Below are 12238 nucleotides of genomic sequence, written 5' to 3'. Positions count from 1 at the left end.
CCAGTACTGCAGTAGTAAGAAGTAATACTAGAGGACTGTCCAGTACTGCAGTAGTAGGAAGTAGTACTAGAGGACTGTCCAGTACTGCAGTAGTAGGAAGTAGTACTAGAGGACTGTCCAGTACTGCAGTAGTAGGAAGTAGTACTAGAGGACTGTCCAGTACTGCAGTAGTAGGAAGTAGTACTAGAGGACTGTCCAGTACTGTAGTAGTAGGAAGTAGTACTAGAGGACTGTACAGTACTGTACAGTAGTATGAAGTAGTACTAGAGGACTGTACAGTACTGTACAGTAGTACTACTTCCTACTACTACAGTACTGTACTGTACAGTGCAGTAGCGATTATTTCTTTGAATGAGTGAAACAGCGCCCCCCCGGGTTGTGAGGCCTGGTAATTGTCAGTACGTGTGGTCAAAGGAGGTACTGCACCCGGACCGTCCAGCAACACCGGAGAAGCAGGTGGAGGTGATTCAGGTGGAGGTGATTCAGGTGGAGGTGAGGATCCAGGTCAGTTCTATAACTGGACGCCTTAAACCGAACCAGCTCTAGAACGTTTCATTTAAACCAAACAAACAGCGGGTTTAAATCCTTTTACCTTACATTACCCCAGTACTGATGTTAGCTACAGTCGGCTAGTTAGCTAACGAGCGGCGATGGCGGGACGTGTAAAACAAACAAAATGGCGGAAAAGCGACACGTTCGGCGGGAAGTCAGGAGCCAAGAACGGACTTTAAATAACGTGAGTAAAACTCATCCTCTGTGTGTCTGCTGGATTATTAAAGGGATTAAAGGGATTAAAGTTCTCCCAGACTGAGTTTGACTGGGGTTGAAGAGCGCGAGGTTAAAGTAAGGTTAGCTAGAAGAAGTTAGCTTCTGACTGACAGTAACGAGGGACCGGGTCTGCAGCATTTCCATTAATGTCGCCTCTTACGTCCTGGTTAAAGACATAACTGTGGTAAAAATACTGTTAAACCCTTTCTATTATTTATAAGAATACTTCAGCAGTGTCTCTGTTCTTTAGTGTTTTCTATGAATTAAAGGTTCTCAGGGTCAGAAGCTCCTGTCAGGTGGATTTACAGCTGTTAATCTAGAGCTGGACCTGGTTTATTGTTGTCTGGTGGAGAACAGCTATGTTTTCCCCTCTCATAAATAGAATAGTATTTTTTAATTGTGAGAGTGGTTTAAACAGTTTTACGGACAGTTATGTAACATATTGTGACGAGCCTCAGAGTGAACAACTCTTTTATTTTTATCAGAAGAACAAACAGTGACAACAGGTCTCAGCTCCCCCATTCAGTCACTCCGGAAGCACTAAATCTCCCGCCTGTTTCTCCCGGGTTCCCTCTTCCCCACCCCCGGAAGCACACCTGACATCACACAACTATATACACTACAAAATAAAAGAACCAATTAGAAGAACCACATAACACATAACAGGAACTGGAACAGTCAAACACCAACAGAACAATATGCCCCACCTCTGGGTCGCTACACAGCCCCCCGCTAAGAGGTTTAAGTGTCCCCACTAACCTCAGTCCATGCAACAAAGTCCCTTAAATGATCAGGCCGGCGCCGTTGACGCGCCGGTCTCTCCTGATCCCCACCCCCAGTGTCTGAAAATGTCCCAAGTCCTGTAGTGTCTCTGTCACTGTCACCGGGGATGACAGGTGGAGGGTCGTCCTCACCCTCGTCCTCATCCCCAGTCGGGGCAAGCGGGTGGTAGGGTGCCAGCCGGTCCCGGTGCAGCACCACCCTCCGCCGCCGACCAGGCATCTGAACCCGAAAGACCACCTCCGACAGCCGTTCCAACACCTCCCCCGGCCCCTGCCAGTGGCTGCAGAGCTTCGGTGAGATCCCCCTCTTTCTCACCGGGCAATACACCCACACTTTGTCCCCGGGTGCAAATGTGCGCCCCTGGCAGCGAGCGTCATATGCTCTTTTCTGCTTGACCCCAGCGTCCTTCTGTGCGCGTCGGGTCAAATCATGCACCAGTCTGAGTCTCTCTCTAAGGCGCCTGTAATAGTCCATCTCCGGGCCGCCAGCGATCTCCGGTTCTGGCGGCGATCCAAAGACCAAGTCGACTGGGGTGCGGAGCTCTCTGCCAAACATCAGTGCAGCAGGGGTGCACTGGCTGGACTCCTGTACAGCAGTCCGGTATGACCAGAGGACCAGAGGCAGGTGCTGATCCCAATCTCGCTGGTGATGGCTGGTCAGGATGGCAAGCTGGGTGGCCAGGGTGCGGTTGAAACGCTCCACCAGCCCGTCGCTCTGTGGGTGAAGTGGAGTGGTCCGTGTTTTCCTCACTCCCATCCTCTGGCACACCTCACTAAACAGCCGGCTCTCGAAGTTACGCCCCTGGTCACTATGGAGCTCTGCAGGAACCCCAAATCTGGTGAACATCTCGTCCACCAGTTTCTGCGCTGATGTGATAGCGCTCTGGTCCGGCACCGCATACGCCTCTGGCCACTTAGTGAAATAATCCATTGCAACGAGGACGTAGCGGTTACCGGACTCTGTGAGGGGAAACGGCCCTAGAATGTCCACCCCGACCCTCTCCATCGGGGCTCCCACCAGATACTGCTGCAGCGGACCCCTGGAGCGCTGACAGGGTCCTTTCTGGGCGGTGCAGGTGTCACAGCATTGGACGTGGAGCTCCACATCCTGACGACAGCCAGGCCAGTAGAACCTCTGCCTAAGACGGCGAATCGTTTTGGTGTTGCCGTAGTGACCAGCTCCTGCCGTTCCATGGACCAGTTGGAGGACCTCGGGCCGCAGGGCGCGAGGAACCAGAAGCTGCAGCTTGTCCGACCCCTGGTCTGGCGCTCGCCACCGTCGGTACAGCACGCCGTTGTGAAGCTCCAAATTGCCCCACTGAGAATGGAGGACCTTCACCTCAGGCTCCTCTGCAGACACTGCTGGCCAGTCTGGACGCTGCTGAGCTTCCAGCCAGCCTCTCACCATTAATAGCACAGGATCGGCCCCCTGATGATGGCGTAACTGTTCCCCAGTGAACAGCTGCTCTGCCTCTGCGCTGTCGACTCCTAGGCGGGCGGTGGCTGCCTCGGGTCCCCGCTCCCTCTCCTCCTGACGCTGGCAGTGACGACACTCCTCTGCAGCGCAGGGTCGCCTGGAGAGGGCATCGGCGTTGCTGTGCTGCCGCCCCGGCCGATGTTGGATCTCGAAGTCGTACTCCTGCAACACCTCCAGCCACCTCGCCACCTGACCCTCAGGCTGCCGGAAGTTGAGCAGCCAAGTGAGAGACGCATGGTCAGTGCGCAGAGTGAACCGGTTGCCAAGCAGGTAGGGTCTGTAGTGCCGCACAGCCAGGACCACTGCCAGCAACTCCCGCCTGGTCACACAGTAGTTGCGCTCTGCTCGGTTCAGACTGCAGCTGTAGAAAGCCACCGCTCTCTCACCTGCCTCCCCCCCCTGGGAGAGGACGGCTCCGACCCCCACGTTGCTGGCATCGGTGTCGAGGATGAAAGGCTGCTGGGGATCGGGGAGAGCCAGGACCGGAGCGTCGGCCAAGGCCGCCTTCAGCTGCTGGAAGGCAGTGGTGTAGGCGCTGGACCACTCGAATCGCTTGCCCTTTTCTGTCAGCCGATGCAGCGGGCTGGCGATAGTGGCGAAGCCCCGGACGAACCTCCGGTAATAGGAGGCTAGCCCCAGGAAGCTCCTCAGCTCACTGGCGGTGGTGGGCGTCGGCCAGTCCCGGACTGCCGATACCTTGGCCGGATCTGTGGACACCCCGTGTTCGCTGACCACGTGCCCCAGGAACGCCGTTTCTCTGGCCAGCAGATTGCACTTTGCCGGGTTCAGCCGGAGCCCAGCCTGACGGATGACGGTGAAGACCTCCCGCAGGTTTGCAAGCGCACCCTCAAAGTCTCTGGCGTGCACCAACAGATCGTCCAGATACACCACACAGCGGCTCCGGGGAATGTCTTTCAGCACCCGCTCCATGAGGCGCTCAAAGGTGGCGGGGGCGTTACACAGTCCAAATGGCATGACCCGGAACTGCCACAGTCCCTGGCCGATGGTGAAAGCTGTCTTGGCTCGAGCCTCCGGGGCCAGCTCCACTTGCCAGTAACCGCTCCTCAGGTCCAGGGAGCTGAACCAACACGACCCCGCCACATAATCCAGAGCGTCATCGATGCGGGGTAGTGGATAAGAGTCTTTTAGAGTGACGGCGTTAAGGCGTCTGTAGTCCACACAGAGCCGCCAGCCACCCCCTTTCTTCCTCACCATCACCACTGGGGCCGCCCAGGGGCTGTCCGACGGCTCGATGATGCCGTTCGCGGCCATGGCGGTGATCAGCTCCGCTGCCGCTTGGCGTTTGGAGAGAGGCAGCCGGTGGGGTCGCAGGCGGATGGGCTGGGCCTCACCGGTGTTGATGTGGTGTTGCACCAGCCCTGTTCTGGTGCAATCTTCATCACGTGCAGCAAAAATGTCCACAAATTCCGCTAACAACTGCTGTAGCTGCTCTCTCTGCTGCTCTCCCAGATGTGCGCCGCTCCGCTGACCCAGCTCCCTCACAGCGTCGGCGGTCTCTGTTGTGGGGATGCTGGTTGATGGAGGTGACGGCTTGAGTGCGTTGGTCTCAGCGCGCCGACGAGCCCGGCGTCCCCGGGGTTTGATGCTCCCTCCCCGGCCCGACTGAAGTGGCACGGTCTCTGTGCCGAAGCAAAGGGCGAGCCCCGACACATCAACACGCGCACCCCAGCGGGTTAGCAGGTCCAGGCCGATGATGCAGTCATCGCGGATGTCAGCAAGCCAAAACTCATGGCTCACCTCTTGCTCCCCCACAGCGACCTGCAGCGCCCGTTTCCCTGGCATCACAGTCTTTTCCCCAGTAACAGTCATTAATTCTGTTGCAGTGGGGGTCCACCCCTCCGGGAGTGGACCGGTTGTCCCCGGGAGAAACCCCCGTCGCAGCAAGCAGATAGTAGGACCCCGTATCCACCAGGGCCCGACATTGCTGATTCTCTATAACACAGTCCACATATAGTCCTTTAATAAATCCACAGCGACCCACTGTGTGAAAGTTCCCGGAGAGGGGTGTGTCTGATTGGAGTGAGTGTCCCCTCACCGCCTCACTCCGCTGCCGTTTCCCTGCGGTGACCCGGCCTTAGCTTTCGGCGAGGGGGCGGGGCAATCACGGGCAAAATGTCCCAGTTCACCACAGCGGAAACAGCCGCTGTCTTCCCGGCGAGGCCGACGCGCCGGTACGGCAGCCGGTTGAGCTCGGCTGACGTTCTCCTCTGACATCTCCGTCTCACCGCTGCACTTGGCTGCCCGCGCCAGCGATGGCTGGTCCGGGAGCCTCCGCTGTGATGGTCTCGGGCTCAGTACCTCCTCGGCCCGCTCTGCTTCACGGAGCGCCTCTTCCAGAGAGCCAGGCATGGAGAGGCGGACGTGTTGACGGAGCCGCTCCGGCGTGAGCCCCCGCAGGAAAGCGTGCAAACTCAGCTCCTCCCGGGCGGCAGCAGGAAATGAGGGGTAGCCGCGCCGCGAGTAGAGTTGCAGATCGGCGGCGAACGTCCCCAGACTCTCCCCCTCACTGCGCCGACGACTGGCTAGCTGCTCGCGAGCCTGCTCTGTCGAGGTCCGCTGTCCAAAGCGTCTCTCCAGCGCCGCGGTGATCACCGGTAGCTCCTGCCGTTGCTCCGGTGCGACATCAATTAGCACCTGCAGAGCGGGACCCTCCAGAGCCAGGACCAGCTGTGTCGCCGTGTCTTTGCCGCTCCACCCACCGTGCAGCGCGGCGAGCTGGACTTGAGCGAGGTAGGGCTCCAGGGGAGTCAGCCCGTTGAACCTCGGGAGTTTGACCGGTGTTTTGGGTGTCTGACTCGGTGCAGCGCTGTCAGGGACTGTCTCTGTTTGTGCTGGTTGTTCACCACTGCGTGCTTTGCTCGTTTTGTGTAATTGAGGCCTGGGGACGCTGGAGCCGTCGGGTTGGTCTGGATCGCGGCAGCCCCGCGTTGGTCTCGCCCGCATCAGTCTATCCAGAAGCAGGCTGCTTTCCAGCACAGCTCGCTCCAGCTCCCGCAGTTCTTCTTCCATGGCTCGCTCTTTCCGGTCTAACAAGACAGGTTAAACATCCCACTTCTGACACCAATGTGACGAGCCTCAGAGTGAACAACTCTTTTATTTTTATCAGAAGAACAAACAGTGACAACAGGTCTCAGCTCCCCCATTCAGTCACTCCGGAAGCACTCAATCTCCCGCCTGTTTCTCCCGGGTTCCCTCTTCCCCACCCCCGGAAGCACACCTGACATCACACAACTATATACACTACAAAATAAAAGAACCAATTAGAAGAACCACATAACACATAACAGGAACTGGAACAGTCAAACACCAACAGAACAATATGCCCCACCTCTGGGTCGCTACAATATTTAACCTTGAATTAGGTGAAGGTGTTGGTGTGACTGTGCACACACAGACTGTCTGCAGCTCTGACAGATCACCAACACTTCACCTGTTCTTGCCACTGTGTAAAATGTTGGAATGTGAGATAATTCATCTTTGGAAGCTCAGTAAAGCGTCTTTATTTACTAAAGCATGTCATATTAAATCGTGAAGCAGCCAACGAGCATTTAAAAAACGTTAAACGTTGAACTTCAGTATTTAGGCTCCAGCTTCATGCCTGTACCTAAACACTTAACATATGATTGATGTCTTGTAAATCATATTACCACACCACATAAAGTCACAACTCTCCGCTGAACAGTAATACAGGTGAAAACAGGTGATGGCCGTGATGTGAGATGGTCTCGCTTGAGTCCTCTGGCTGTCACAGCTACACAAAGTGTTGAGGCTAAATCAAAAAGCAGAGTTACATACTGTTTGCAGTGACAGCGTTAACAGAACGTATATGATGTATGTATGTGGTTTAAGTGAATAGAGTATTGTAGACCTCAGACCATTTTCTTTTTTTACACAGTTGGGAGGAATGAAGGGGAAAAACTAAGTTGTCAAATACATTTTGATTAGTAAAAAGAGTTTTAATTTATTTTAAATACATTTATATAACAGTTGATTTACTGTCTAGCTGCACTTCTGAGCATTGATTAAGTCTGATCATTCTATTTATTTACATTTGACTGTAATTTTTACTTTTCAGTTTTGTTACCTTGTATGACTTTATTTTTTTAAATATGGAAATTAGTTTGATTGCAAAGTTCAGTAACCTTATAGTTGCTGTTGCTGGTAATAGTCTTGAAACAAACATGAAAAATAATTTAAATTGTGATGCTGCCTGAAAAAACCTATATTAATGTATCAGTAACCTTACAGGTACTCACTCACCTGCACTGTAACATGTCTCTCAGTTTTTGACTGCTGATGTGTTCCACTCCTGAAAACGCAGGTCCTGTATAGACAAGAATAGTAAGTAGGTTTTTAATCCATCCATCCAAAAGGGCAGCAGTAGCTCAGGTGGTTCAGCAGTTGTCTACGAACCCCAGGGTTAGTGGTAGTGACACAGAAACCCTGTAGTATGGCTGATATGTACTGTCTGGCAGCTGTTAAACCACAATTTCTTTTTTTCCCTCCCACCCACTGCACAGTGTGTTGGACAGAGGAGCACGTTCAGCCAAAGACTTATTAACATTAAATGCTCCACAGAGAACCACAGGTGATCCTTTCTACCTGTGGCCATCAATCTTTACAATTCTTGCCCCCTCTGTAAAGGGTGGGGGAACTGACAATTTCTTGTCCTATAATTGCTGTCATTCCACCCTAGACTATAATTATTGACCCATTTTCACATATTCTGTACATATATTGAGTTCTCCGTATTGATGTTATTGTGTATTTATTGTATTGATCTTTCCTGGTTCTGGTTCCCTTTCTTTCTGTCTGTGTTGAGAACGACGGTAATAGGCAAAACAGTTTCCCTCTGGGATTAATAAAGTTTTTTGAAAGTTGTATCTAGAAAATGTTTTAGTGGTTAATGTCACTGTTTCACATTTAAGTTATCATTAAAACCGTCGTTGATTACTGCGCTGTAAAAACTCCCCTGCTGAAATATGAAATGCAGTCCAGCATCAACACAAGTTAGCAACAGTCTTCCATATGCTCAGACTACAGAGCCGCTCTCCGTTCTTACTTAACTACATGTTGAGCTGAGGCTGCTGACTCCTCTATATATTAGTGTTATGTTAATATCATGTTAATATTAACAATAATAGTAATAATAATACAAAGTGTGTTATCGGCTCTCGCATGACTCAGGGTGGCATATTTTTATTTACTGTAAAAATACATGTGAAGCATCAACAGAGTGGTCAAATAAAGTTAATAAGACTCATTGATCTCATTAATTATTTGCTGTGTGTAGTTGACAGCTTAATTTTTAAGAAGATAATGATGTAGATGGTGTAATTTCATTTTACATTTTTTCATGTTTAAAAAACTGCCTATTTTTATTAACAGAATAGATATTTCCCTGTCACACACGTTAATGTATTTACTGTTTTGTTTTGTTTTTTTGCTTTATCACGTTCTTCTTTTAAATGTCTTGAAAGTATCTTGAAAAGCATGATACAAATACAAATAACTTGTGCTATTAGGAATAATTCTTTTATTTAATATCTGGATTACATGTGTAAATCTCAGAGGTTTAGTGACTGCAGTGGTATTCCCTGCTGATGTCAGTAATTCTGTACACTCTTATACTGTTATCAGATGCCTAACCTGAGTGGTTGATGAGAAATGTCCAGGTATTGTTGAAGTGTATGAAATAGATGATGCAACAGTGTCAGTTTGAAGCCTAAAGAGAAGAACTGGTAATTTGTGGATAGAAATTACCTTTTGATTACTATTGATGCAACTATGAAAACGAGGACAGTGTTCACAGTGAACAGAACCAGGTGGACACTCATCGTTGTGTTGATATAGATCTCTGTAAAGAAGATTATGAGAAACTGAACAGTGTTTTTGTCAGGACTATGCTGTTGTTCTTCAGTTGTCACAGTCCTGTTAAGAAAGTTAAACATATAAAAAGTTTATTTTACCCACAATCAGTGCTCTGATTCTTTCTTACAAAATATGGCATGGATCCCATGTGTTTGCTAATAATAAAATCTGCTGCCAGAGAGGTTAGAAAAGAACAATAAGAAAGATCGCAATGATCAAACAAACCTTTTTCTGCAGCTTTCGCAAACAGACTGTACGACTCAGAGCGGGTGTTGGAGTTGGTCTTCAGGGCACAGGTGTAGTTCCCAGAATCCTTTGCAGTCAGAGGTCCGAGCTGTAGGGCAGGGCCAGATTCTGAGAGGGCGTGTCCATCTCTGAACCAGGTGACCTCCATTTGGTGGAAAGTGCAGTGAGGTACAGAACAGTGTAACAGTTTGATCCAGTCTCACTTCTGTTTCAGCAGTGGAGCTGTTGATCCTCATTTTAGAGCCCTCTGAAATTTATTTTATAGTGAGAATAACTTAGACTGAAGAAGCTACTTGGATGAGTTGCGAAATGTTTTGACCTAACAAGAAGGAAGTCCAGTTACCATGACTCAACTTTTCCAGCTAAATATATAGAATTCTTGTAAAAAGGGATTGAATCAAGTGGTGGCAATATTAGTAGTAATAGTAGTAAATGTGTCCGTTCCTCTTACCAATAACTGTGACGTTGACTCCTGATTGCTCAGTAAAATGTGATGTATAATTTGTTTCCATTCTGAAGCGAAGAATTGCATTATCTGTCTCCTGTACATCTCTGATCTGTAAAGTGCAGTTGTCCTTTAGGTCTCCCAGGTACTGATAGCGAGGGTGGTTGTTCCGTAGCTGACTGTCGATCACAGATGGGGTGGTACCCTGACAGATTGGATGGTTCTGACACCAGCGGACTCTAATGACCTTGAGAATAATCTTTCTTCCATTCTGATCTTTGATAAACCTTAGTGGTGTGAAGGAGCAGTGGAGGGTGACAGTCGATCCTTTTACAGCACAAACAGAATCTGGATAGTTCACACTCTGACCCACAGCACCTGGAAAACACAACAGTCAAATAACCTTAATTTAGAGCAGGTGCATAGGTTTAAAAGCTGAAAAGACATTTGGGAATTTAATTAAATGGAACTAAGGAAAGTAAAATGCATGATAATTAGAGACTGAAACAGAATACAACAAATAGGAAGAAATAAATCAGAAACTGTGAGCAGCATATTAACAAAGCTCTGTTGTGTTTTTAGAAAATGTGTAACACAAATATGTCTTACCAGCCAGCAGGAACAGAAAACCCCAGACAACCTTTGTCTCCCAAACTGACATATTTTTTATGAGTTAATAGAACTTTTATCAGCAGCTGCTGTCAAACACAGACTGTGAAGTTTGGGTTTTTTCTTGGTTGTTAGGTCACTTCCTCATTCGTGTTTAACCCTGTGTCTAAATATTTCAACATCATGTGTTCTGAACATTACAGAAAGTGGAAGTTAAACAACTCAGCACCAGATTTTCATTTATTGATACTTCCTGTATCTTATTTCTAAAACATTTTTTGTAGGGCTGAGCCCAAATATTCTGAAATTCAATTCAATTCAATTCAATTCAATTTTATTTGTAGAGCGCTTTTTACAATTGACATTGTCAAAAAGCAGCTTTACACAACCAAAGAACAGTACATGAACAGTGAATGTGTATGAATCAATAATCAGATTGTTCCTGATGAGCAAGCCGAGGGCGACAGTGGCAAGAAAAACTCCCTGAGAAGGCAACAGGAAGAAACCTTGAGAGAAACCAGACTCAACAGGGAACCTGTCCTCATATGGGTGATTACATGCTGTGTAGGCAGCAGGCAGTCCAGTATAACAGTTAATGCCTGAAATTCATTTGTCTTTGGCTTTATTTAGATTTTGTTTTTCTCCAAATGTCATTCAATTTTAATACACTATTAAACTATGGAAATACATAGATTATTCATCTTAGCTTTGGCTCCTATACATACTAGGGTTGGGGCAGCATTATGGTATCCTGGGGTATTTAAAAATAGCAACAGTATGCCTTGAATTACCTTAAACAATTTCAGAAGGTTTTAAACTTTAAAGAAGGTCAGTAAATAAGCCGGTAGGTCCAGGGGCAAGGGTTGGATCAACCTGCAGCAGTGGCGATAAAGATGGCGACTGAGCGCATGAAATAAAATATATATATATATATATATATATATATATATATATATATATATATATATATATATATATATTTTTTTTTTTTTTTTTTTTTTTTTTTTTTTTGGAAAAAAAAAACAGTTGGTAAAAAAACTTTCCAGTTTTTTTACCTACTGTTGGGAAATGTCTAAAATCGTCTCTGTGTCTCAACGTTTGTGGTCATTTCCTGGTATGCTGACACTGTATTCTCAGGAGTCATATACGCCTCAAGTCAAGTCAAGTCAAGAACCTTTATTGTCATTCCAACCACATATAGCTGAAGCAGTACATAGTGAAATGAGACAACATTTCTCCAGAACCATGGTGCTACATAAAACGGCAACAAGACAAACATGGGGCTGAGGACTGCTAAGTTGTCCTAGCAAAACACATAAAGTGCATCCTGTGCAACCTAGTGCAAACAGTGCAAGAACACAAAGAAAAAGTGCAGACAGACGTCAGAAGACAGTGCAAAACAGCAGCGACCAGTAGCGGAAATGAATACAATTTACATCTGAAAGATGGAAACATGTCAAATCAAGCGAGTGTGTGTGTGTGTGTGTGCTCGGTTCAGTTTGTTGTGTGTGTGTTGAGGAGCCTGATGGCTTGGGGGAAGAAACTGTTCAAAAGTCTGGTTGTGAGGCCCGAATGCTCTGGAACCTCTTCCCTGATGGCAGAAGTGTGAAGATTGGGTGTGAGGGGTGGGTGGGGTCGTCCACAATGCAGGTAGCCTTGTGGATGCAGCGTGTGGTGTAAATTTCCGTGATGGAGGGGAGAGAGACTCCAATGATCTTTTCAGCTGTCCTCACTATCCGTTGTAGGGCCTTGCGATCTGAAACGGTGCAGTTCCCAAACCAGGCAGTGATGCAGCCGCTCAGGATGCTCTCAATGGTCCCCCTGTAAAATGTAGTCAAAATGGGGGGCGGCAGATGGGCTTTCCTCAGCTTCCTCAGGAAGTAGAGACGCTGCTGGGCCTTTTTGCTGATGGAGCGGGTGTTGAGTGACCAGGTGAGGTTCTCCTCCAGATGAACACCAAGAAGTTTGGTGCTCTTGACGATCTCCACTGACGCTCCATCGATGTTCAGTGGAGAGTGG

General features: G+C 48.4%; 2 protein-coding genes across 3 annotated transcripts in view; one reads left to right on the top strand and one right to left on the bottom strand.

Annotated features, from left to right (window-relative positions):
- Window positions 1-489: 489 nt before the first annotated feature.
- tg (thyroglobulin) overlaps window positions 490-12238 on the top strand; it is a 36371-nt gene continuing 24622 nt past the window's right edge. For both annotated transcript variants that reach the window (XM_026371531.1, XM_026371530.1), the window contains exon 1: window positions 490-736. The gene's annotated coding sequence lies outside the window, so the exon portion shown is untranslated. The remainder of the gene's footprint in view (window positions 737-12238) is intronic.
- On the bottom strand, window positions 6666-10343 carry LOC113169836 (B-cell receptor CD22-like). Its single transcript, XM_026371582.1, is given in 7 exon segments — window positions 6666-6817; window positions 7309-7372; window positions 8812-8905; window positions 9145-9329; window positions 9331-9412; window positions 9617-9988; window positions 10220-10343. Coding segments are annotated over 7 exon segments (867 nt in total). The 5' UTR covers window positions 10272-10343; the 3' UTR covers window positions 6666-6799.

The sequence above is a fragment of the Anabas testudineus genome, chromosome 16, assembly GCF_900324465.2.
Source record: "Anabas testudineus chromosome 16, fAnaTes1.2, whole genome shotgun sequence".
Classification (NCBI taxonomy): domain Eukaryota; kingdom Metazoa; phylum Chordata; class Actinopteri; order Anabantiformes; family Anabantidae; genus Anabas; species Anabas testudineus.
The sequence above is the reverse complement of the archived record's forward strand: the minus strand, read 5'-3'. Positions and strand labels throughout refer to the sequence as shown.